General features: G+C 52.0%; 1 protein-coding gene and 1 long non-coding RNA gene across 2 annotated transcripts in view; one reads left to right on the plus strand and one right to left on the minus strand.

Moving 5' to 3' along the window:
* BCR (BCR activator of RhoGEF and GTPase) overlaps positions 1 to 25,202 on the plus strand; it is a 110,477-nt gene that overhangs the window by 66,654 nt on the left and 18,621 nt on the right. The window contains exons 3-13 of the mRNA XM_037510248.2: positions 2,068 to 2,172; positions 2,551 to 2,736; positions 8,575 to 8,682; positions 11,569 to 11,629; positions 12,838 to 12,890; positions 14,389 to 14,529; positions 19,606 to 19,727; positions 20,741 to 20,909; positions 21,922 to 22,041; positions 22,835 to 22,910; positions 24,457 to 24,561. Of these exons, the coding sequence (XP_037366145.1) occupies positions 2,068 to 2,172; positions 2,551 to 2,736; positions 8,575 to 8,682; positions 11,569 to 11,629; positions 12,838 to 12,890; positions 14,389 to 14,529; positions 19,606 to 19,727; positions 20,741 to 20,909; positions 21,922 to 22,041; positions 22,835 to 22,910; positions 24,457 to 24,561 (1,246 nt within the window). The remainder of the gene's footprint in view (positions 1 to 2,067; positions 2,173 to 2,550; positions 2,737 to 8,574; positions 8,683 to 11,568; positions 11,630 to 12,837; positions 12,891 to 14,388; positions 14,530 to 19,605; positions 19,728 to 20,740; positions 20,910 to 21,921; positions 22,042 to 22,834; positions 22,911 to 24,456; positions 24,562 to 25,202) is intronic.
* LOC129145753 (uncharacterized) lies at positions 16,139 to 25,201 on the minus strand. The gene is made up of 3 exons (XR_008551759.1): positions 25,187 to 25,201; positions 16,840 to 17,010; positions 16,139 to 16,238 (listed from the first exon to the last, which is right to left on the minus strand). It is a non-coding gene; the product is annotated as an uncharacterized LOC129145753 (long non-coding RNA).

Raw genomic sequence — 25,202 nt, forward strand, 5'->3', positions numbered from 1 at the left:
GTTCCTCAAGACATGGGCAGGGGCGGGTGGGTGGCTGCCACTGATGCAGGAACCCGCTGTACCTTCACCCCTTCCCTTGCGTGGGGTGAGAGCAGTGCTGGGACAGGGTGAGAGGCACCTGGAGGGCCAGCTGTCAGCTGCTTTCCCCACATTCATGGTTTTAGGCTTGGGGGACTGAGAGGAGAGGTTCAGGGTCCACCGACCCTATATGTCTTCACTGGGGACTGTGCTGACTGTGGTATCACTTCAGGCTCCCAGGGAGGCTAAAATGTCAGTCCCATATCCCAGCATTATCTCGCCTATACTTTCTATCTGTGCAGCCAAAAGGAGGCTCAGCCAGGAATTCTAGGTCCACTCATTGGTTAGTTTGTCCAGGTTTTGGGCACTGTGCTGGGTACAGAGTATCAAGATCAGGCAGCGTGCTCTGGAGGCTCCCACTTGTGGAGCTGCTGCCCAGCATGTCCTGGGAGATGGGGACTGTGTGGTGTGGGGCCTGGGTGTCTTATCTGGAATGGCTCTCAGCCAAGATCTTGATGGATGCCCCCCTACACATGTATATGCCCTCCCCAGTTTACGCTTGGCATCAGGGCAAGAGGGCAGTTGCCTAAGACCATGGGGCTCACTGGGCAACCCTGGCTCTGCTGTGCCTGTACCATAGTGCCTCTTTCCCATTGTGCCAGGGACAACAGTTGGGGCCACCTGGGGTCCTGATTTCAAACTCTACAGAGATTCCCGAGGCCTGAGCTGGTCTCAAGTCCTTCCATGAACCCAGAGGTTCTCTCCTGGCAGTAATTTGGGCCTCAGGGAATGTGTCTCAACATTGTAGACATTTGTGGCTGCCACAGCTGAGGGTTGGGAAAGATATTGCTCTTGGCACGTGGTGGATGGAAACTAAAAATGCCGCTTAACACCCTACATGGCATTGGATGGCCTCTTGGCTCCCAACTTGTCAGCAGTGCTAAGGACCAGGAACCTGCCCTGCTCTCAAACAGTGATCTCCCCCGAGTGGTTTGGCAAAGTGAGTGACAAAGTTAATGCTCCAGTTCCACAGTCAAGGACTGCCATGGAGGACTGGCTCATGCTTGCCCATGGGCAGGGAAGCCAGTGGAATGGGTAGGGCTGTCACCTCACCTTCCAGACCCTCAGGGTTCCTCAGCACCCGGGGCCTCCCCTCAGACTACACTGAGGCCCTTTGGCATAGAGGGAGCACAGCATCTACCTGGTGGAGCACTGGTAGCCGTGGGCACAGCACCTTGCTTGTGGCATCATCATCTGTATTAGTTTCTGGAGTGACAATAACATAGTACCATTGACTGGTGGCTTAAGCAACAGAGATTTCTCATAGCTCGAGAGTGGGGCAAGGTCGGCTTCCCTGAGGCATCTCTTTTTGGCTTAGAGATGCCTGTGCCTTCCTCATGGGTGTAACTGTCCTCATCTCCTTTTTTTTTCTCTTTTTGCATTGAGATATTGGTCTCCAATGTTATATTCGTTTCAGGTGTATGACATAATGTTACAATGTATGTATATACTACAAAATGATCACTGCAATAAAAAATATAGTTAATATCTATCACCACTCATAGCTACATTTTTTTCTTGTCCTGAGGACTTTTAGGTTCTACTCTCTTCATAACTTTCAAATATACAGTACAAACATGCAAATATACAGTATACTAGGTCCTACAGTCTAGTAGGTCCTCACATAAGCTGGTATTGTTATAGTATTCATGAGGAAAAAAAATCCCAGCTGACATTGAAATGAAATGACCTTATTCAAGAACCTGCTTTTCTTATATGTCATTTTGCCTATTGACCATATTAAGTGAGGACTTAACTATTTAATTAAGTCACCATCTGTATATTACATCCCCAAAACATATTTATGAAAGTTTATAAATTTAGACCACCTAACCTCTTCTTATAAAAACACCAGTCACATTGGATTAGGGGTCCTGATTCCCTGTCCTAATGATCTCATTTTAACTTAATTACCTGACCAGCTCCTCTGAGAGGCGCCACCTCCAGCCTCCTTCCTCCCTGCCTGATTTTAGTCTCTTTCTCCCACAGAGTGAGCTGGACTTGGAAAAGGGCTTGGAGATGAGGAAATGGGTCCTGTCTGGAATCCTGGCTAGTGAAGAGACCTACCTGAGCCACCTGGAGGCACTGCTGCTGGTGAGGAGGGTGTAGGGGACTGAGCAGGGTGGCTACGGTATCAAAACAAGCACTTTGCTCCCAGGTCTGCTTTTGGAATCTGGCAGCAGCCCAGAGTCATCAGCACACTGTGGGAGGGTCAAAACATTTCACCTGTATAGCCATTGGCCCTCCCCTGTTAAGGGCCCGTGGATACCAGTGGAAGACTGAGATGCCAAACCAAGCTGACTCTAAACTTTTATCTCTAAGTGAAACTTAAAAATAAAAGGTGCGTATGTCACATGACAATGATTTTTCTGTGATCATACCACGTACCTAACAAATAGTGAGTCCTAACAAATAGGTAAGCCTCTGCTGGATTACCTGCACCTGGGCTACCTCACCTGTGCGCTCTTCCAGCCCATGAAGCCTTTGAAGGCCGCTGCCACCACCTCTCAGCCGGTGCTTACGAGCCAGCAGATTGAGACCATCTTCTTCAAAGTGCCTGAGCTGTATGAGATCCACAAGGAGTTCTATGACGGGCTCTTCCCCCGCGTGCAGCAGTGGAGCCACCAGCAGCGAGTGGGCGACCTCTTCCAAAAACTGGTGAGTGACTTGGAGCCCATACTTGACAGCTGCCTGGGAGATTTTGGCCTTGCGGGTGGCCGGGTGGCAGCCAGGCCTCCCCTGCGACCTGTGGACCTCTAGGTGACAGTGATGAGTGAGAGTCTTGCTGTCTCAGATGCGAAAGGGCAGATTTCAAAGAGGGTGCCCTGCCACTACACCCTCACTGGACACCAGCCTGAGACCAGTGATGCTGTCTCCTTCTCTCTGCCGACCCTGGGTACGTTCCTGGGTCCTTCGGGCTCTGCTCAGTTCTGCTCAGGATTTCTGGTCTCTAAATTGGTCCAGCTGCCCCTTGAGGACCCCTTTGGGTCAAACAGATGCTACTGCCAAGGAGAAGAGAACGTAGACACAGGACAGAAGAGATGGAGGGACGGGGGGAGCCTGGAGGGGCAAGCATAGGTGGGAACAGAGTGGAATTATACTATACTTTATTTCAATTATGGAATTAAAGGCACTTGGAGAATTAAAAAAATAAAAGTGGCTTGGGGAGGGCTGATATGAATAAAAATCAAGGGGGTGGGAATTGTGCCCCATGTTTGCTGGCAGAAAGAAGTGAAAATGGGCTATGCATGGAACCCTCAGCTCAGTTTTCAGAAACTGGATGCATTTTTAATGCTGGAGACTGACAAGCAACAGCCTTGTATCTTTCAGGAATCAGGACTCCTCCTTGTGTACAGTTAGAGGAATGTGGGGTGAGTTGGGGACTGGTTTGTGAGGACTGAGGCACTGTGAGGTGGTCTGGATCCCAAGTACCAAGGCTTGACTCTGGTCAGGGTGGCAAGGGGTTGCAGAGTGCCCCGCCTCACCTGGGCTAAGGCAGCCCTATAAAGCAGGTCTTGTCTTCCCATCATGCACGTGGGGACTGAAGAATGGTTGCTCACTCAACTGGACTATAACCCGGGGTTGTCTGTATTCAAGAAAAGTGCTTTTCTGCCCTGCTTTAGGGACTGTCAATCTGAAGGAAACATGGTTTTGATGACTGAATGAGGGCATCTGAAAGGGCTTCAGAACCCCAACTGCCAGGAATCCATTTGGCAGAGGTGGAAGCAGCCTCACATGACAGGATGGCCCCATAAGAAGGCAGGCCAGTAGCCTCTCTGGGCCTTCACTGAGCACAGGGCCCAAGTGGAGCCAAGGATACAGCTTTTAAAAAATCAACAGGATCAGTAAAATCCAAGTGGATGATGAAGGGCATTGGTCAGCCCTTTAGCACCGGTCAGGGCACACTGGGGGTTGTGTCCTGGGTACACAGTTTACAAAGACATGGATAAAGATACAACTTGTTCAAAAGAAAGAAACAGTTAAGGGTCCTGAGGATGAAGAGCAAAATTCAAGATGGGAGCTGTTGGGTCAGCATTTATCTTCCAACATACGACGTTACAACTCATGAGATTCATGTGTGAAAAGGAGTCCCCTGTATTTGTGGGCCTAAAGGAGGGAACCAGTCTCTTTATTTATTTATTTATTTAATATATTTATGTATGCATATAAGAGCTGGGGTGTAGACCAGAGGTGGGAGGGGGTGGTGGTGCAAGAATTCACCAGAGAGTGGGAAGCAGAACAGGCAGATCTACTGAAATACACTGCTGAGGGGAGCAGCGGGCGAGTCAGGAGAGGTCTGCTGCGCCATGTAGGTCACCTCCCTGGCTGGGGATCGAACTCATGCTGCAGTAGCTGTGGATAGCTTCACAGTGTTGACTCTTAACCCCTTGCGCCATGAGGGAGGCCCCGAACAAGTCTCTTTAGTGGGAGCCATTGGGAATGAAGGTGAGGGGTTAAGAGCAGTGTGCTATTAGACCCTCCCAGCAGCATGAGCCCCTCTAGGGAGAGTGGCTCAAAGGCGCATGCAGGGTAGGCTTTTGTGATGAGGGTTCAATCTGTGAGGACCCCAAATCATGATTTCATGATGTGACCCAGAGTGGCCCAGGCCTTCCATTGCACATGCTCTTTCCCTGGATTGTTCTCCCTCTCAAGGGAAACAGATCCTCCTCTGGTAAGGATAGGCGTGGCCCCAGGTCTCCTGGGCCCATCTATGCCTGTGTGTGGAGCACGGTCCTCAGTGCTCCCAGACCACCGGATGCACAGCTGGCCCCGACCCTGGCCTCACCTTGGCCCATGCTTGGGCCTGAGCGTTCCTCTCTGAGGTGTGGCTTTCCTGTTGGCAGTCTCCTCCTTCCTCTCCCCCAGCTGCCGACGCAGGCCACTCCGGGACTCCCGGCCAGTGAACACATGAGGCGCCTGTTTGTTCAGATTCTTGTCACCTGGGACCCCTTCCCTGTGGCAGAGAGCCGGCGGGGGGAGGGAGGTTTGTATGTTGGTGCCAGTGCCTCAGTCTTTGACAATGCCATTTCTCTGTGTGCTGTGTCAGCAGCTTTGAACTTTGTGAATTTGACTCAGTCTGCAACAACCGCCCCCCGAAAATGGGAGGATCATGTTGTTGGGCAGTAAGAGCAGCCAGCACTCTTCAAGCCCAAATAACACTCCACAATCACTTGGAAATTTAATTTTTATTTTTGACAGTCTGATGAACATGGGAATTTAGAAGGTTTCCCTGGAGTCCTTGAGCTACCTTTATGCGTCAGAGGTGGCAGCAGGAAGACTGGGGAGAGGGCTGGGCCTGCAGTGAGAAGTTGCGCCCCAGGAACTGCATGCTGCATTGTGTCCCACCCAGGATGGGTGCAGGGGTCCCACCCAAGGACAGCTAGATGTGGTCTCCACCCCCAGCCCTTTCGGGTCAACATAGCAGGGTCAGCCCAGCATTGCTCTGTCTGGTTGTCCAGCTGGGAGGATCTTAGGACTAAAGGAACCCCCAATACCCTGTCCCCTGGCCATGGCCCCTCTGGACTAGAACTATCTGGTAACCAGATAGTTGATTCCTCTGTGGGAATGCTGGCGTAATCTTGGCACCACTCACAGTTTTGTTTCTAGCTTGAATTTTCTCAGCTCAGTTTTTCAGTTTTCTAATTATTTCAAACTTCCAGAAGAGTTAGAAGAACAGTACAAAGAACTCCCCTCCCCTGTGCCAGCCGCACTGATTGTATCATTTTTCTGTCTTTGCATGATCTTTGTCTTTTTTCCGCTCATCTGTACATGTGCACACACATCCAGAACAGTTTGAGGAGAAATTGCAGATACCCATCCTTTCATCCCTAAATCATTATATTTGCTAAGTATAAGGCCATGGCCTTCTTGATAATTACCAAGTTTAAGGAAACTTGTATTAATGTGATTCTTAATTTAATATGCAACCCTCATTAGTCATGGTGTCCTCAAACCATTTTTGTTGTTTGATTCAGGATTCAGTTGAGGGTCATGAGAAGTACTTGGTCACCTTATCTTTTCAGTTTCCTTCTCTTACCAGTTCCTTGGCTTTTGCTTGTCTTTCATGACCTTGACTTTTTTTTTTTTTCGATGGTGTAGACAGGTTTGAGTTGATGTTTCCTTGGGAATAAATTCAGGAATAGGTTCTGAGTTTCTGGTGAGAAAAAAAGTAACAGTGGAGCAGTGATGCTGTGTCCTTGGTGCCTCAGGTTGGGAGACACGTGATCTCCACTTGTCCCTTTATGGGTGCTGCTGGGTTTTTGATGAGCTAAAATTACAGAAATGAATTACTTATAACTTCTCTAAAGCCATGTGGAAGATATGCGCTAGGGCCTCCCCTGGTGGCGCAGGTTGAGCGCCACGCTGTGAAGCTGTCCGCAGCCTCTGCAGCGCCAATTCCATCCCGGCCGGCTGGCGAGGGTCCCACATAGCGCTGCAGACCTCTCCTGTCACGCCCGCTACTCCCCTCAGCAGTGTATTTCACCAGTCTGCCTGTTCTGTTCCCCGCTCTGTCTCTGATGAATCCTTTCACCCTCCTGCGCATCTGGCCTGTACTCTGGTTCTTGAGTAAATAAATAAATAAATCTTTAAAAAAAAAAAAAAAAGATATGCGCTCCTTGGAGATGGGTAGGAAGAGAATAAAAGGATTCTCCTCCCTTGTACCCTGCATGAGTTTTGTTTGCTAGGGCGCCTGCAATCTGAGTGGCTAAAACAACAGAAACCTATTTTCCCACAGTCCTGGAGGCTGGAAGTCCAAGATCAATGGGTTGGCAGGGTTGGTTTCTTCCGAGGCGTACGTCCCTGGCTTGCAGGTATCTACCATCTGCCTGTGTTCTCCTGTGCTCAGCCCTTCATGCGGGCCTGTTTCCTGCTCTCCTCTCCTTCTCAGAATACCAGTCATACTGGATGAGATGCTACCCTCCCTCTTATTTAACCCAGTGACCTCTTTGGGCTCTATCTCCAGATGCAGTCATATTCTTAGATATATGTGGGAAGGAGGGGGAAGCCTGAGGGTGGGGGTGTTGGGCTTCAGCCTATGAATTTTGGGGGATGAAATTCAATAACATCTTCTCAGAACTCTGCTCAGCCATCACCTCTTCAGAGAGGCTTTCCTGACCACATTTTCTTAAGCAGTCCTGTCACCCTCTGCCCCTGTTCAGCCCTCACCATCTGCTGTACTGCATGATTGTTCCTTCTTTACCAAGTATCTCCTGCCAGCCGGCAGCCCTGTGTCTGGATGCTTCACAGCTGTGGAACGGCCTAAAGCAGGGCCATCGTTTTGCTGGGAGGTGCTGAGTGACCGGTGGAGGAGGGAGGAGGGAGCAGAGAACACTCTGGGTTTGACTCTTGCTAATGATGAAGAACGTGGAATGAGCAGATGCAGTGCCTCCCTGGGGTGATCATCACAGTGGGGAGAGTGAGTCCCCTTGCAGCTGCTGTTCTTTCCCTGTGCATCCTCAGGCCCCCTAGGCAACCCCAAAGGGAGGGGCACCAGAGACCAGACACAACCAGTGGTGCTTACCTCACCCAGGGTTTGAAATTTTGATCTGAAGAAGCATAAAATTCATCATAAATGCAAGTGTGTAAAATAAAATTTAGATTCAACACAGAGCAAGTGTCAGGATCAGCATAAGCCTAGGCCTCCAACTGTGGGCCAGCTGCAATGGGAGACCACGAGTGGCCCACCAGGCCTGGGTTTGCTGGTGCAAGATGAGAGCTGGTTTCTCCTTGGCTGCCTAGGGCCTAAGGGTAGTGGTGGCAGCACACACACCCCATGCAAGTTTTCACTCAGTTGGGTATCTGAGCAGGAGGCTGAGTAAGGAGACCATCTGTAATTCTCTTTGATTGCATGAAGGACAAGGAAAATGTTTCTTACTATAAACTAACAACAAGTGGGACTTCTGCCAGTGTGCAGTGTGACCCCTGGGCCCCCCTCACCAAGTCTGGACTAATGTCTGGGCAGCAGGAGCCCCTCACCTCCATGGGCATCTAGTCTGCATGATCCTTATGTGTCTGAGGGATTGGACACGAGCGAGCACAGCAGCCACCACGGGCTGGGGGCCAGCCTCCTTAGCCACTGTGGTCTCTGCAGCTGGAATGAGAAACGGAATGAGAAGGTGCCACTCAGTAACACCTTCGTAGAGGGGCTTGTTGGTATCCACTGGCAACCTGGAACCTTAGTTGCTGGTGGCACCATTTAAAGGAATTGGGTGGGAGGAATAAGCAGCTATGGAAGGGAATTGTAACCTGCCCGGGGCCATGAGTCATTTCTCACTGTCGCTTTAGGAGATGGAAGTGTGCGCTGTGTGTGGGGGGCGGGGAAGCAGGTGGGAGGCAGCATCATGCAGGAGCTGAGCTTCCTGCAGTTCTGCGTTATCTCTACACCTGGAAATTCTCCAGAACTGTGCCCAGGTGTCTCTCAGAAGTATGGGGAGCCACGGCACCTGTCCCACACCTGTCGTGCACCTGTCCCACTCTCTTCTTTTCTCCTTGCAGGCCAGCCAGCTGGGTGTATACCGGGCCTTTGTAGACAACTATGGAGTTGCCATGGAAACAGCTGAGAAGTGCTGTCAGGCCAACGCTCAGTTTGCAGAAATCTCTGAGGTATACATGATGCTGCGCAGACAGGTGCACCCCTCCACCTCCCACAGGAGGGGTGTGGGCTGGTTGTTGGTACATCAGGACTCAGGAGAACAAGGTGCACCAAACAGGTCCAGTCATAAAATTCAGCTCCATTTCCAGATGCCTCTGGGCTGTCTCTGTCAGCCCAGTGTAGGGGATGCTACAAAAGGAGCAGTCTGAGAAGTGTCCTGTAGTGGGAATCCCATATCTCCAAGGGCATCTAGACTGCATGTTCCTTATGTGGTTCTGGCCAGTCTGGGGGAAGCTGGAGCTCAGCCAGGTCTTCTGATGTTTTCTTGCACCATCTCCAGGCAGTGAGGCATCTACATGTTTTGCCCCATTAGCAGAGGTCTTGACATGAGAATGCTGAGAATGACTTTGCACCTTGTCACTGGAGAGCATGGGGACGGGGAGGAGGTGTCTGTCACACTGTTTCTCCTCTAACCTGCCAGCCGTCCTGAGAGCTGGGGAAGCTGAGCAGCTCGCACAGGGCCAGCACTGTGTACTATGCTCCGTAGATCCATGTGAGAGAAGTGCTCCAGCCTGGGAGTGTTAGCATGAGGGTCTCAAAAGAAACCCTCAGATACAGAGAGGACAAGTAGGCCATGGGGAATGGACTGGTGGCAGTTGGGGTACATTTTCCTCTTTTGGGCCTTATAATTACTTTTGCCTTTTGATGTCTCCAACTTTACAGAGCTCCAACTTTGCCTTCCACACCACACAAGGATTCTGGGTGGAAAGACCTCTATCCGAGAAAGGCAGCATTATTAGTGAGAGACACAGGGACGAGACATAGTCTCCATAGCGGGCTGTTGGGTACCACCTGCTGGGAGATAGTCACACCTGAGTATCACATTTGGCTTTGTTCCAAGGGCTCTGTGCCCTTCAATAGTTTATCATGCAACCATGTGGGTCTTAGTACTGATTGTCTCCCAGGTGACAGCACATGTCTCTGGAGCCAGTGGGGCACCCTGCTCCCTTCCTGGTGCTGCTAGGAACAGGCTACTAGCACCCAAGGCTCCATGCTGACTTGACTAACCTTGTTTTCCTAGAGTGTTCAGTCCATTCCTTGCTTTAGCTCATTTGGTTAGTATACCCCCACAAATCAATAGCTGCAGTGGAGAATCCTGAGTGGCCTTGAGAAATAGAGACCTCATCAATCCTTTAAGAGGAGGCTTGAGTTCAAGTCTACCCAGGTAGGTTTCTGCAGAGGAGGGAGGAACCACTAGCCACCTGGTCCCATCCACCCAGACAAGTAGGTATCCCAGCCATGGCCAGTTGCAGGGATTGGGATGGCATCTTGCCAGCCCAAGACAGTCCTCTGTGAAACTTGTTCTGCCAGGTGACAGCCACTTTGATTCTCCACTCATGTTTCCAAAAAGATTCAAGTCACTAAGGCAGAGCAAAGTGAAGCTAGAGCAAAAGGAAGCAGCAGGCCTTGTAGAGGTGTTGGGGTGTCTTTGAAGGGGGAAGGGGGGGAATAGGGAGGTTAGAGCTCAACATGGGGACTGGATTTGGCCCAAGGAGAGGGAGAATGGTGTCTTCAGGCTTCTGCCAGGCCCTGCCCTCTTCTCCCAGGACTAAGTCTAAGAAAGAGCTTGCAGCAGTGTCCCATTTAATTGAAGTTGTCCAGGCTGGGTTCTGCAGAATGCTAGCACCCCAAATGATAGATAATAGGTATTATATGAAGAGGATTCCTGGAGTCAAGTCAATTTTGGAAACATGGGGTTAAACCAAATGTATGTTTCCTTGAGGCAGGACTTCTTGAAGCTCCTGGCATTGTGCTGTCCAGGGACACATGGCACATGGGGCACTTGGCATATGGGCTGTCCCCAGGGCTCACGTGAGCACAATGCCTGAATTTTGTAGTCTTGTGTTTACCTCTCACACCCCCTCGCATCCTCTCACACCCTTTGGAGCTGTTGAGGCAGATATAAGGAAGAACAACCTCTGTGAGGGTTGTTCAACTCTCAGGAAAGGTACCGAAGTGCAGTGGCCCCAGTGAGCTAAAACACCATCTTTTTTAATCTTGAAAGGTTTCTGCAGCGTGAAAGGTTACAGAAGTGATCCTGGGGCCCCTTCCCGTCTATGAGCTGGTTTGTGTTCAGATACCTGGTACCAGGGTCAGTCACAGCTGTTTTCCAAAGATGGTTCCAGGCACTCAGAGTCCTTTATTCTTGTTTCTTTTTGTCCTTTGGACCAAATCAGTGAAACTGACTACTCATTAAAAACTACTCTTGTCTGGGGAATCCTAGTGCCCCTTTATTAGAAAATACATTTGGAAAGTTGGAGAGGGTGGGGTGGAAATGAAATCCTCTTTAGGTCTCAGTAGCGGTGGCCCACCCTGGCCATCTCCACAGGTGAGTGCTCTTCTCCCCTGCCCAGGCCCCTGCATGCTGTTCACTCGTTCCAAAAAAGCAGTTTCTTGACTTTAGGATGGGTGGAATCGTATGCAGATTCTTTATACCACAAGCTCTCAACCAGTGATTTTACCCCCAAAAAACACTTGGCAGTGCCTGGGGACATTTTGATTGTCTTACAGAGGGGGGATTTGCCACTGCACCTATAGGCAGAGGCCAGGGGTGCTGCTTTAATATGCTGTGGTGCACAGGACAGACCCCCCCACCCCCATCCGCAATAAGAGAATGTCTGCCCCAGATGGAAACAATTAAGATACTGTCCCCAGTGAACCGTGGCATCCACGTTAAGCCATGTGTTGCTGTGGCCCAGTCCTGATTTTTCCTGCATCTGACATTCTGTGAAGTGAGAGAGGGGTGTTTTCTGTTGGAGTTCTCTGATCAGAGAGCTTTCTGCAACATCAACGCTATTGTAGTAGTCCTCTGCACAAAAGTGTCTTTCTCTTTGCAGAACCTGAGAGCAAGAAGCAATAAGGATGCCAAGGACCAAACCACCAAGAACTCTTTGGAAAGTGAGTTCTCTGTACTGCCGCCTTCATGCCCCTGTGTGGGTGACCGCTGCAAATAGGCATGGCATTTGCTGGAAAAGTAAACACCACACCCAGTCGGGTGACCCTCTGGTGTTTCTGTTGCTGCAGGTTTCCATTCATGAGAGTGGGGACAAGGACATTGCAGGTGGAAAAGGATGTGTTCAGACCAGCTTGCCTCCAATAGCAGCACCGGAGGAATGATAGGCATTAGCAGGGCCCACAAACTAGGCAATGCCAGGCACATAGAATGTTGTGTTCTTTCCAGAGGCCCTGTATGAATTTTGTTTTCCCTTTCTTTAGATGAAAGAACAGGTCTAGAATGGAAGTAACTCTGTAGAACACAATTCTGGAGTGGCCAAGCAAAGAAGCTGAGGTTGTCAGGTTCCTGGGTCTATCCTCACCCCCTTCATTCTCGGTAGAAAGTGAGATCAGGAACATTAAGTCCCTTCTCACTTCTGGTTGTTAGAATAGAGTGGGCAGTGACACAGAGCAACAGATGTGGCTGCACCTCAGTTTCCCCATCTGTAAATGGAGATACCAGTGCCTTCACTAGGTGAGGAAATGCACTGACAGTGTCAGAGTGTCTAAGCATCTCTGCCCGTGATGGACTCGGCTCACCAGCCTCAGGGAGAAGTGGGCTGGCCAAGGCTGCCTGGTCCCTGTGTGCTGCTGGGGTCCAGGTGTCCTTAAAGCCAAGATTCCTTAAAGATACCTTAAATCCGAGAGCTGGGTTACCACCTGAGTTGGTTCCTGCTGCTTTCAGAATCAGACCTCCAAATTGTCCAGGGGTGGATGTTGAGAGAAGCATGCTGCTTGGCTCCCGGGGGACCCTCTGGGCTGGAGAACAGGTCTCCTGCCAGGGTTAAGACCTCTGCCTCTCCTCACCAGGGTGCAGGTGGGCTCCTCACTCCAGGGGGGAAGGGCATCAATGCTGAGCCCTTTTGGCACCTCTCTCGGGTCAGCCAGGCAGGTGCGGGTTCCGGCCAGCAGCTCTGGGTCCAGCATTTAATGTCACAGGCTGAAAGCTTAAGGCAGAGTGTCTAGCATTGCAGGCGCTCTGGGCTTGCCCTTACCATGGAGTTCTTACTGGGAAGTATGGAGGTTGGGGGTGCTGCCTGCCAACCCCAGCCCTTGTTGGGCAGCCTGCTTTCTCCGTGGGCTCATCGCTCATCCTGCCCGTCTCTCCGCAGCCCTGCTCTACAAGCCTGTGGACCGAGTGACGCGCAGCACGCTGGTCCTGCATGTGAGTCGCTCCATCCTTGACCGCCCTAGAGCATGGCAGTGCCTCCTGTGGTGGCGTGGGCACCGTCCCTGCCCACAGCCGGGTCTTCTCACTCTTAGGTTCTTGTTTGTGTTGTCCTGGGATTGACACTGACAGTGTCATTTTGCCCACTTGCTCCCTTTCCTGCCGTGCACCTTTATTGATGATGAAGAAGTGAGCAGCCTCTGCCATCCATGGGCTCTCGAGTAGGGGGAGAGGGGTGGAGCTGACTCTCCAGGTGTCCCAGGTGCTCTTGTTGGGGCAGACGTCGGAAGGGAGCCGCTGAACAAGGTTGTCTTACTACTGAGAAACAAAATCAGAGAACAGAAACCTGGTCCAACTGCCAGGGTGACCGTGTTTAGATAATTTTAGAGCAGGTGGCGCACGCTTTTTTTTTTTTTTTTTTAATTTACAACTAATTCATAGAAGTGTGTGAAATTTCCCTTTTGTTTCCCACTTCCTCCCCACAAAGGCTCCCACCACCACAAGATTCTCTGTGCACATGCTGATACACACAAACCTTTTTCTAAAAATACACAGAAGGTGTTATGCTGTAAACGTTTCCACACTGTGCTTTTTCTCCCCCCTTTAACGTTATATTGTGGAGATGGTTTCATTTTGATCCATACAGTTCTGCCTTGTTCTTTTTAAAGTTACATGACGTTATAGTTTCTCATTTTCCTCTATTTAAAGAGGCAGATCTAGTGGGTGACCCAGTGTACCTTTGAAACCCCTTATTCAGTGTGCGCGCCGTGGTAGCCCAGCCACAGCCAGCGTCATGGCGGGGCCGAGCCAGAGCCCCTGTATCTCATCTACACAAGAACCTTCCTTTGCTGCTATCTCATCTCTCCAGGTTCTCTTTGCAGACAGGTTTTGGGAGCAAAGAGGATTTTGCATCTCTGTTGACCTTGAGCACAGATTACGTGCATATTCCTAGTGGAGAATGAGTCAATATTCCCATCTTGATCTGAAGAGGTTTAGACTTTTATCTAAAGCATGAGGAACTCAGAAGGCCCAGGGCTCTCTCCTGACCCTGCATAAGACAGTGCTCCTGGACTTGAAGCAACTCTGCCCCCTAGGGGACATGAGGCAGTGTCTGGGAGACATTTTTTGTTACAACTTCAGACCAGGCGGTGCAGCTGGCTTGTAATGGGTAGTGGCCAGTGTGGTGCTAAGCATCCTACAGTTCATAGGGCAGTCCCCTGCTGTAAGGGTTCTCCAGCCCGGAATGTCCCCAGTGGCCAGGTAGAGAAACCCAATCCTAGACCCTTAGAGTGGGAGCCCCTCTTAGCAGCACGCAAGCGGAATGGACTTGTGGAAGTGCTGTTTAGGATCCTGCTTCCAAATGGTGCGCCTGCGAGCACACAGGCCCAGCCCAGGTTCATGGTGAGAGGCGGCGGTGACACCGTTGGGTTACACCCGGGGTGTGTCTGCGGTTTGCTTGCAGTGCACTTGCTAACCTGTCCTTCACCCAATGCAGGACTTGCTGAAGCACACCCCCTCCAGCCACCCTGACCACCCTTTGCTGCAGGATGCCCTCCGCATCTCTCAGAACTTCCTGTCGAGTATCAATGAGGAGATTACACCCCGCCGGCAGTCTATGACTGTGAAAAAAGGAGAGGTGAGTATGACTGGTCTGACTTTGCCCACCCTGCCAGGTGGAGGGACACAGGGCACCTCTCTGGTCCTCAGCAGACTGTGCCTGGACAGTCCAGCCTAATGCAAAAAACTTATTGCCCTTTGGGGCCCCTGACACCAGCATGTGAAAGCCAGGCCTGTGTACCAGACTCAGGTGGAGTTGCCGGGCGTGTCTCACTTGGCTCCCTTTCTTTTGTCTGTTGTAGGGTGTTAGGTCCAGGGCACTCCTTTTTCCCCTATACCCTTTTCAGCTCAGGGGGACTCCTCTGGGGAGACTAGTGAGCATGAGGATGAAATTTTGTCTTCCTAGAACCACCAATTTCCCCCTGACTGTTATTTCATTGAAAACAGTTAATACTGAATTTAAAGACTTAAAAGGGGGAGGAGAAGCAGGGGTGTGCAGTTTGTATTTATGAAATGAGAATGGCTGAAGATTCCGCCAGGAAGGTTCTCTTTTCCCCTTCTCCCTCTGTCATGGACAGCCACCCCAGTCTTCATGTCCCTGCATACCACCAGTAAGAGGCAAACATAAAGGGTGCCCTGAGCCTCTGTCTCTTCCTTGGAGGGGTACAGGGTGGTGATAGGAAGGTGCCTCACTGCCAGACAGATGTGGTGAGATGGCAGAGGTGTGTGCAAGTTGGGGAGCTGGCATCCATCATGAGCATCCTCTGTCAGAAGTGCCACCAACATGGGGCGAGCTGATCCTCGGTGTTGGGGTCTTGTGCAAAGACAGTTGCTGTATGGACCAGGCAGGACACAGCTGGCAGTGAACCTGACCTTTGTGGCTTCTGATAGCTACTTTCCTCTGGTTCATGTGCCAGGTCCCGGGTGCTGAGTTCTGGCCCACCCTGCTGCCCTGCACTTGGCCCCGTCCCCCACACACCTCTTTGGGACCTGGTACTCTGAGTGCTGAGTGGAAAGCTCCCACACGCCCAGAGTCTCATCGGACTTGACTGTACTGCGAGTAAGGGCCTTGCTCAAGTTTCTCCTGGTGGGCCTGGCCTAGGGAGGGCTATAGAGGAGCTGTCCCTTCTTTTTATTCCCAGCCCTATCGAGGTCCTGGATCCAGGCTGGCATAGGGATCACATCCCAGTGTTCCTGCAGATTCACCCACTGGGTAGACTGGAATGTGTATACCACTCCTCCCCAGGCTGTTCTTTTCTTTACCAGCGGGTGGGAATAGGGGCCACTGTTCTGGGTGCCTGGTCACCTGGTGGACCACGGGTTATGGAAAGAACTCCACCACTCAGCTCCACAGCAATCCTGGCCACGTGCTAGCTCCTCTGAGCCCATCAAAGCAAGGGGTGAGTCCCTAGCACCTCCTGGGAATCTCTACCCATTATCCTTGGGGGCTGTGGGAGCCAGATCTCATTTCCTACAACAAATGGGAGCCTCTCCCCCAAACTTCCCCCAGAGCTCACCTTTCTAAGCAGAGGTAGGATCTGCTTCTGCCAGGACTCCTTATAGCAGGTGGGTTCATGCCTGGCTTGCTCTTCTCTCCTGGGATGCCTGCTCTTTCTCTTGCTGATGCTTCTTTTATGAGAACACTGACCTCCTGGGAAGCAAATGTGCAAGTCCATTTGCACCTGGGCCCTTCATGTGGTGCTGAGTCTTTCTTCGTATCTCTAACTGTCATTTAGGATCTCTGGTGAGAAAGGCCTTCTTGTTCCTTGGATCATTGGAGGCAGTTGCCTTAGGGAATTGAGGAAAATCACGTTGCCTATGAGTTGGTAACCCAGCCCTTGTCCCTGGGTCTGCTGTCAGAGGTCTCCTGTACCCACAGCCTTAGGTGACTGAGCAGGACTTGTGTTGGGCCTGAATGCTTGGTGAAGGATAAAACACAGATTGTTTTTATCTGTGTCCACTCTCTCGCACTCCCCTCCGCTGTTGACTTAAGCAATATTTGCTCAGTGAGGAGGATCACTTGGGCATTCCAATTGTGAAAAGGGGTAGGAGGGCTAGTGGCCTCTGAAATCTTATGGAGGGGCCTCCCCGGTGGCGCAGTGGTTGAGCGCTGCATTGCGAGGCTGCCCGCAGCCTCTGCAGCACCGGTTCAATCCCTGGCTGCTCCCCGGCCACCGGAGGAGGGTCCCACATGGCACGCAGACCTCTCCTGCCGCCCTCTGCTCCCCTCAGCAGTGTACTTCAGTCTGCCTGCTCTGCTCCCCGCTCTGGCTCTGGTGAATTCTCTCACCCTCCCACGCTTCTGACTGTGTCCAGTGCTTGTATAAATAAATAAAAATAAATCTTAAAAAAAAAAAAAAAAAAGCTTATGGGTCTGACCAGCACTGACCTCCATCCAGCGCTTTTTGGTAAAGGTAGATGACTTGATGGTGGCTAAACCAGTGACAGACAGGCTCACACCCTGGCCTGCAGCCATTCCTGGGCACACAGCATCAATCAGTCAGCAGCCTGAATTTCCTTCCATGTAGCCCTCTGTGCTGCCCAGACCAGTGTGCAGTCCCTGGTGCCATAGAAAGGAAGCTTGACGGTACCCTGGCCGGTTTGGGATGTCCACTGCTTACCAGCAATATTGATGTGGAAACACCTTCTTTGCTGAGTGTCCATACTCTGTGAGAGCAGTGACCAGGGTCCCTGTCCCCTCTTTGGGGTGGTTGTGAGGCTGAAAAGGTTTCACCACCTGCGAAAGACTTTATGAAGTTGGGAGTAGGGTGGGATGTGGTGTGAGTGTGTGTGGGTGTGAGATGCCTTCCCCAGTGGGCACCGTCTGTGTTGGTGGTGCTGGAAGAGCCCTTCTGCATCACCAGCTGGGAGCGAATCTGCAGGTCCTTCTAGAATTTCTACTGGGGAGGGTTTGAGCTTGGAGAATACCTATTTTTCCCCCACCTCCACATTTGGCCTATGACATTGAATATCAAGTTTCCAAAGGGAGGAAAGAACTGCTTCTGAGTTCTCATGACAACCCTGTGAGGTAAGAGGTATCCTCCCATTTGGTGGGGATACCTCCAACCTTTAATAGTGCGCATCTTCCAGATTAGTCTTCTTGGGGTGAGGGGATGGCCTATATGTGTGGACAGGATGATGTTGCCTAAGTGACAGCTGGAGAAGGCCAGCAACCTAGGGAAGGACCACTCATCAGAAGACTGTGGACACATGGTGTGACCTTGTTGGCTTTCAGTGTTCTTGTTTGTAGAAAGGGGGATGACAATGTCTTAATAGCTGAGTCTTCATGAGGAGTAAGAGACATAAGATGGACAAGCTAAATGTGTGGCCTGTACTCACAGAGGACTCAGTAAGTGGTAGCAGATGGCCCTATGTGTGACCCATTATACCCAGTATGCCTCTAGACAGGTCTTTTTCATCCCCATCCTATCTTTAAGGAAACTGAGACTCAGAGAAATGTGGTAACTGAACCAGATCATCACAGTGGAGAAAGAAAGGTGGGCATGGGCAGTGAAGGTGCAAGAAGGCCCTTGACACCTCATTTCCTAGGGGATACTTATCAGGGTACTGTTATTTGAGGATGAAGTGGTGTCTCTTCCAGCAGGTGTTCTCCACCTAGGATGTGGGGGGGGGGGCTCCCCAAGTGGTACCATCCCACCACCTGATATCTTCTATCTCACAATACATAGAGGACACACACAAACATACACACATAGGGGGATGTACGTGGGGACACACACAGGAACACAGGCAGGGGTTCACAGGGATACACACAGATGCAGGGACATGAGCCCAAACACCAGCAGAGACATCCAGAGTCATATCTGCCTTCACAGGGACACACACACTTGGGGACACATATACAGAAACAGAAACACAAGACTCTGACTTGCATGCCCATACTTCTGCAGTCCCAGTGAACCGACTCCTCTGATTGCTGTCTCACAGACCCTCTAGAAATTGTGGCGGTGCTGTCCCTGTTCTGAGATCAGCAGGGCCCAGCCCTGCTCCACCTCCACGCAGGGGTGTTTGCTTTGGGTGAGATGCTGAGTCAGAGGGACACGCCTTTCTGAGCATGTGCACTCACACCATGTTTAGGCCACAGCCTAGGTGTGGGGGACTGTGACCCAACCTTATCCTGTCTGCATCCCCAGCACTACACAGCACCATCCAGAGGAGATACCAGGCATTGTTTGTTGCATGAATTGCTGGTTTATTTCATGTGCCTATTTGGTGACCCCTGGAGGTGTGAGAGCCAGAGAGACCTTGTCTTTTCAGATGAGCACCAGTTGGAGAGAGGTGCAGGGCTTGCTAGGAGCTAGTGCCTCCTGTTCCCTTGGACATTCTAGGTCTGAAGAGTTCTAAGAAGGCTGCTTTGGGGTCAACTTGTCAACCTGAGCTGCCCATCTCAGGCTGCCCAACTGAGGGCCTCCCTGCCTCCTCCTGCCCTCAGTACCAGGCCTGGTCTTTGCCATGACCACCAGGACTGCCTCCTCCTTGCAGTGTTTCTGGCTCATCTCTTCCCCACTCAGCACACTGCTTCTCCCATGTGCAGAGGAGTGTCAAACTCTTCTCACTGTGGGCCTGCTCTGTGGTGCTGCCTCTGTGGGAATGTCCCGTCCTACACATGGCTGACTTCTTGCTCATGGTCTCCAGTTACTGTCCTGGAGAGGCGTGGGCCTCTGCTTAGAGGTTCTCCCATTATCATGTACACACAGACAGTGACTTGGCTGTACCATGCCCCTCCCTGCATCCAGTCCAGTGGCCATTACACATCGTCCACTCACCCTTCCCCTCTTCTATGAACCAATCACTCAAACACTCCTGGCTGCTGTCAGATCCCTTGAGGCCTTGGGATGAAACTATTGCACAGACAGCAATCAGAAGAGTCGGTTCACTGGGACTGCAGAAGTATGGGCATGCAAGTCAGAGTCTTGTGTTTCTGTTTCTGTATATGTGTCCCCAAGTGTGTGTGTCCCTGTGAAGGCAGATATGACTCTGGATGTCTCTGCATAGCATATATTTTCACCGGGCCTATGTAGAGAACACTGTGGAAAGTAGGTCTGAGTTCTGAGGGTTGAATGTGGGGGAGTAAAGGCTGACCACCCGCCTTGCTAGCCATAGACTAACTTGAGCACCCACCCTGCTCCCCCAGCACCGGCAGCTGCTGAAGGACAGCTTCATGGTGGAACTCGTGGAGGGGGCCCGCAAGCTGCGCCACGTCTTCCTCTTCACTGACCTGCTCCTGTGTACCAAGCTCAAGAAGCAGAGTGGAGGGTGAGTGACCATGGGCAGCCACGTGTCCTTGCCCCTCCAGGAGGGAATGGGCTTTCTAGGGGGTATGGGGTTGGTTTTGATATGGAGGAAAACCTAGTTCGGTAGCTGTGTGGCTGGATGGCTCTCTTTAGGCTGTATTCTGTTTCCAACTGAATGTGATGTCAAGCTCAAGGTTAGTGGTGATTGCTGACAATCTAGAGGTTAGATTGCTCAAGGTTAGATTGCTGACAATCTAGAGGTGTCCTGGGTCAGGGTTGGTTATTGGACTGTTGATTCTTTCAGAGAAGGGGGATACACACATGTTGGGGGACTGTCATATTGTGACCCAGAAGGGAGGAGTGAGTGACAGGTCAGGGGGCTGTGGGTTTGGCCAGTTGTGGGTTGGTGCAGGCCAGGGTTTGACCCCTTTGCCACCCCCTGTACAACCCCCTTGACAAATGTCATTTGATTATCACTATTGATGGTTTCTAATTTATTCTCAGCATTGAGCTGCAAACCTCACCCGCAGCCCCCAGGGATCAGACCACCCAAACTGCATGGGCTGGATTGAAGGAAAGATCACTTTGGGAAGGGCCAGCACTGACTCCTCTCATTTTGCCAGTGCCATGCTGAACAGATTTAATCAGAAGAGAAAGAGCCTCACTTTCCCTGTCTGTCAGAGGATGGGTTACACTGGATATGCATACCCTCAAACTCTGCAGTCTCTCTTTCCATTGGGCACAGCTTCCCACATCAGGAAACCTGTGAGTTGCTGGCAGTGCAGAAAAGACGCATCAGGATTTGTCAGACCCCTTGAGGCCTTGGTTATGGATGTGGAATGTCTGTTCCCAGGGGTTACTTGGCTGGGGTCTCCAGTGTCTGCCAGTAGCCTGCACGGTACTGTTGTGTGGATCACAGCTGGGTTTTAAGGCTGGGTAAACTGTACATGGCCATGAACTTAGAGTTCACTGGCACTTGAAAGCAGTGACATTAGCAAAGGAGGCTTGTTTTAATGTGCTCGCTCCCCCACCCAGCAAAACCCAACAATATGACTGCAAATGGTACATCCCGCTCACGGATCTCAGCTTCCAGACACTGGATGAGTCAGAAGTGGCACCCAACATCCCTCTGGTGCTGGATGAGGAGCTGGATGCCATGAAGATCAAGATCTCTCAGATCAAGAATGACATCCAGAGAGAGAAGGTGGGGCCTGCTGGGTGGGCCTGAGCCGGGCTATGCAGCTCACGTGGCAGTTCCTCACACTTGACCATGCATCAGCTCTTCTGGGCCTCTGACCCACTTGGTGTCTGGGGCCCCTGTGAGCCCATGCAGAACTGTTAGTTTTGGAGCCATCCAGATGTGGGCTGGGGAAGGCGCCTGCTGTCCACATACGGACAGTGTGTCCTGGGAGGATCAGAAGACTGGGCAGTTAGGATGAGCCCCTTGTATGGAGGGTTGGCCCAGCCAGAGCAGGTACCATGTGGTAGCCACACACAAGGTGGGTCCCAAGAAAGTTGGGCCTCAGCCTGGGGACACCTGGCTGAGGTGGACCAGTAGGACAAGGGTGATCGGCCCTTCACCCACCTGCCCATCCTGCTGCACCACAAGCCAGTCGGTTGAGGAAAGTGTGGGAGTCCCAAGACCACCATGAACTCTAGGCCTGTGGCCTGTGGGGTAGTGTCCCGAGGCAGAGGGGAAGCCAGGGCTGTGTCGGTGGGGCACCACTGCTCTCTTCCACGTTCTGCCCCTCCTAGCTGCTGAAGGCATGCCACCTCCCTAGGGTGGAGGGGCTTCAGCGGGGAGTTACAGGGCACAGGGAAGGCAGGGTTTCCTGACGAGATGCCTGCATCTGGCTTCCAGTGGGACCCTCTGTGGGCCTGATGCTGAAATGGCTCAGAGCCAGAAATGGGGAAGGGCCTGTGGTGGTCACAGCAGCTTCCCAGACATTGTCCGAGTTTGGAGAAACAGAAGGAAGGGAGGTTTGTAAAGGGCCCACAGGACAGGAAGGACTTAACTCCTTTGAGAAAGCCTTAGCGAACACGTCTGGCAACCTGTGCCTGTGTGCCTGAAAGACCAGCACAGACAGGCTGAAGCCATGCACCATGCTCAGCTCCGGACATGGCTCTTGCCCTCAAGACCAATTTGGGGGTGGTGGGAACAGGCAACACCGGATCCCAGGATGGGAATATGACTGAGGCTTGGTCTTTCCTTTCAGAAAGCCAACAAGGGCAGCAAGGCCATCGAGAGGCTGAAGAAGAAACTCTCGGAGCAGGAGTCGCTGCTCCTGCTCATGTCTCCCAGCATGGCCTTCAGAGTGCACAGCCGCAATGGCAAGGTGAGTGCCTGCTCCCGCCTTGCTCAGCTGGCTGGGCCTCCCTCTGCTCCCCCAGGCAGACCCTGCTGACCATGGCCTCCATGGTCTGGCCCCACTGTGGCTGCAGAGGCCTTGGCTGCCATGTGGCCTTTGTGGTAGCAACCCTTCTCTGGGGAGCAATCCTATACCAACAGAGGCTGGTCCAGTGAGATCTGGCAGCCATGTGTCCCTCCTACTGCAGCATTGGGTTGTAGCCCCAGGTTGAGTGGCTTGACCCCACAGCTGGGAGTAGCAGAGTCTCTAGGGATCCTGAACAAGAAGAGTATCTCAGGTTTGTGCAGACCAGACTCGTGGCCATGGATGTTGTTCGGGAACATTGAGGCTCCTCTGTCCTCAGTCTGCTCCAGATGCTGTCTGTAGCCTGGGCCTCTCCAGCCTGGGTGCCGCACACATCTGTCAGCATGCAATCAGGAGAGGGTGCCCTGCACTCCTGGAGCCTTGTCTGGGGTCACAGCTCAGGCTTGTGAGTCAATGCAAGACATCAGGGCAACTTCAGCCTTCACCTCCTCCATGCACCTACGGTAGGACACGTATGCCCTGATCTAGGCCCTCCTGGCAGGGCTTGTAAAGGTGGGTCTGCACAGGGCAGAGCAGGCAGCAGGGTGGAGAGAGCTGGAAGCCACAGCCAGCCTGTGAGCATGCCTGGTCACCAGGCTGTGGTGGCTGGGGGAGGCCTGCAGGTCACCCTGTGGACAGCACGGGGCAGTGCCTTAGGTGGGGTAGAGATAACGGGGTGTGTTCTCCTCACATCCAGAGTTATACATTTCTGATTTCATCTGACTATGAGCGTGCTGAGTGGAGGGAGAACATCCGAGAGCAGCAGAAGAAATGTAAGTGGCCTCCACATGGAGACTGGTACTGGAGCTTTTGGGACTGGGGCGTCACCAACTCCTGTGGTTACAGTCCTTTTTCATTCTAAGAGGCTGGGCAGAACTCTTTTATCCAAGTGTAGTGTTACTTGAAGCTCTAATTTGCAAAATAGATTAGAGAGGAGGGGCCTCTCTGGTGTCGCAAGGGGTTAAGACACAGCCTATGAGGCTATCTGCAGCCACTGCAGCACAAGTTCGATCCCTGGCCAGGGAGCTACCCACATGGCGCAGCAGACCTCTCCTGACTCGCCCGCTGCTCCCCTCAGCAGTGTATTTCGGACACTGCCTGTTCTGTTCCCCACTCTGTTTCTGGTGAATCCTCTTACCCTCTGCACCTCTGGCCGGTGCCTCAGCTCTTATATGCACAAATAAATAAATCTTTAAAAAATAAATAAGTAGAGAGGAACTGTCCTGACAGGGCCCCTTCCCTGACAGGTCTCCTGTACCTTTCACCTGCTCTCTGACTTCCTCTGTGCACCACTGGCCTTCCTTGAATCTCCCTTCTGTCTCCTGGACCTTCTTATTCTGATGCTACCTCCTCCTGGACCTGCCACACACCATAGCAAACCCCCTTATTTGCCTTCCAAGCCTATACCTGCACTTCCCTGTACCCCAATAGGTGCAGATGCCAAAGAGGCTGGGCCTGCCTGGGCCCCACTCCCCTGTCCTAGAGGCTAGTCTTGACCGTCCTCCAGAGGGGCACGCTCGCTTCTCTTGCATAGCTTCTCTCACAGAGGGTGCGTCCTTCTGCGGGTACTTATTTCCTGTCCTGTACTGAGAGGTGCCCCTCTGGCAGCCTTCACAGTGAGAAGTCAAGTCCTGGGCTGTAACCACCTTTCCCTCTCCACCCCTTGGGGTATGGTTTGGGATTCCTGAGCCATCTTTGCTAAGCACCATACCATGGTGACCTGGTCCTCCCACAGCCATGGACCATTTTGGTCTGACAGACTCGGGCTGGGGACTCCATACACTTGGGCCTGTGTTGAGCACCCTTCCCTTCAGCCTTGTCATTGTGCCCAAGTTGAGTCTCATCTTCCCCGGCAGGGCCCCCTAGACCAGACTGTTCTAGGGGAAGAGGCGTCCTGGCAGCTCTGGTGGCTGGTGCATGCAACCCAGGATTTTCTGTTTGCAGCATCTGGGTCCTGTCAGTGCTATACCCAAAAACAGCCCCTTTCTCTCATCTGGTGGAGGGATAAGGCCTAAGTTAGAGTGCCGGACAGCTATCCTGGGTGTCTGTCTGGGGAGACCCCCAGGAAGATTGCTTGTGGCACTGCTGAGTGGCAGGTGGATTCCCGGTCTGTAGGATTATGCTGAGTCCTCCAGCCCTTGGAGTCCAGCCTGGGCCCTCTGGGCCACACCTTGCTCTGCTACTTACCAGCTCCTCCATGGGAGCAGGCCACAGGAGTGGTGAGGGTCTAGTGGGGGAATGAGAACATGCCCTAGGTGTCCTGGAATGTCCGAGCTACCCTCAGACTGACTGGTTGGTGCACCTGTGTTTCTTTCTCAGGTTTCAAAAGCTTCTCCCTGACGTCGGTAGAGCTGCAGATGCTGACCAACTCATGTGTCAAACTTCAGACCGTCCACAGCATTCCACTAACCATCAACAAAGAAGGTAGGCACCCCTAACAGTGAGGACTGCCCTCCATTTCTGCTGGTACCATTGTCTTAGGGACTACTGGATGTCCACTTGAAGGAATGTGTGTGCTGCTTAGGGTCTGTTGACTTCTCCCAGGAGTCGACAGGATAGGTTAAAAGTGGTCTCTCCCCAGGTGGTCCCTGCTGTGTGGTAGAGACCAATGACTTCCAGCTCTGGTCACAGGACACTCCTCACACCCTCTGTGCTCTGGGTCTGTTCCCACCCCCTGTCCTCAGCCAGAGCTTCCTGCACACCTTTGGGTTGCCTGGTTTGTGTTCACTGTTGCACATGCTTGTGCACACTCAATTGCACACACAGAGATATGCTTGTGCATGCACATGTGCATACACGTGCACACACACACATTCTACATTAAATGTGACCCCATCCCCTCTCCTGCCCTGGGAACCTCATTTAGTTTCATCTTAGTCACTGGTTTTCCAGAGATCCTCAGGTCTCCAAGACAAAGGCCACATGGATGTGTTTTGGGTCCATGGCTTTACCCTGCACAGTGCTGGGCAAATGGTAACACAGTCCCCTGGAGGGTTAATGTTGAAGCAGAACCTGTCATCTGCTTCCTGCTCTCAGGGCAGACACTCACCTGTTTGGTCTCTTGT

The sequence above is a fragment of the Talpa occidentalis genome, unplaced genomic scaffold, assembly GCF_014898055.3.
Source record: "Talpa occidentalis isolate TD23 unplaced genomic scaffold, MPIMG_talOcc4v2.1 talOcc4.14, whole genome shotgun sequence".
Classification (NCBI taxonomy): Eukaryota; Metazoa; Chordata; class Mammalia; order Eulipotyphla; family Talpidae; genus Talpa; species Talpa occidentalis.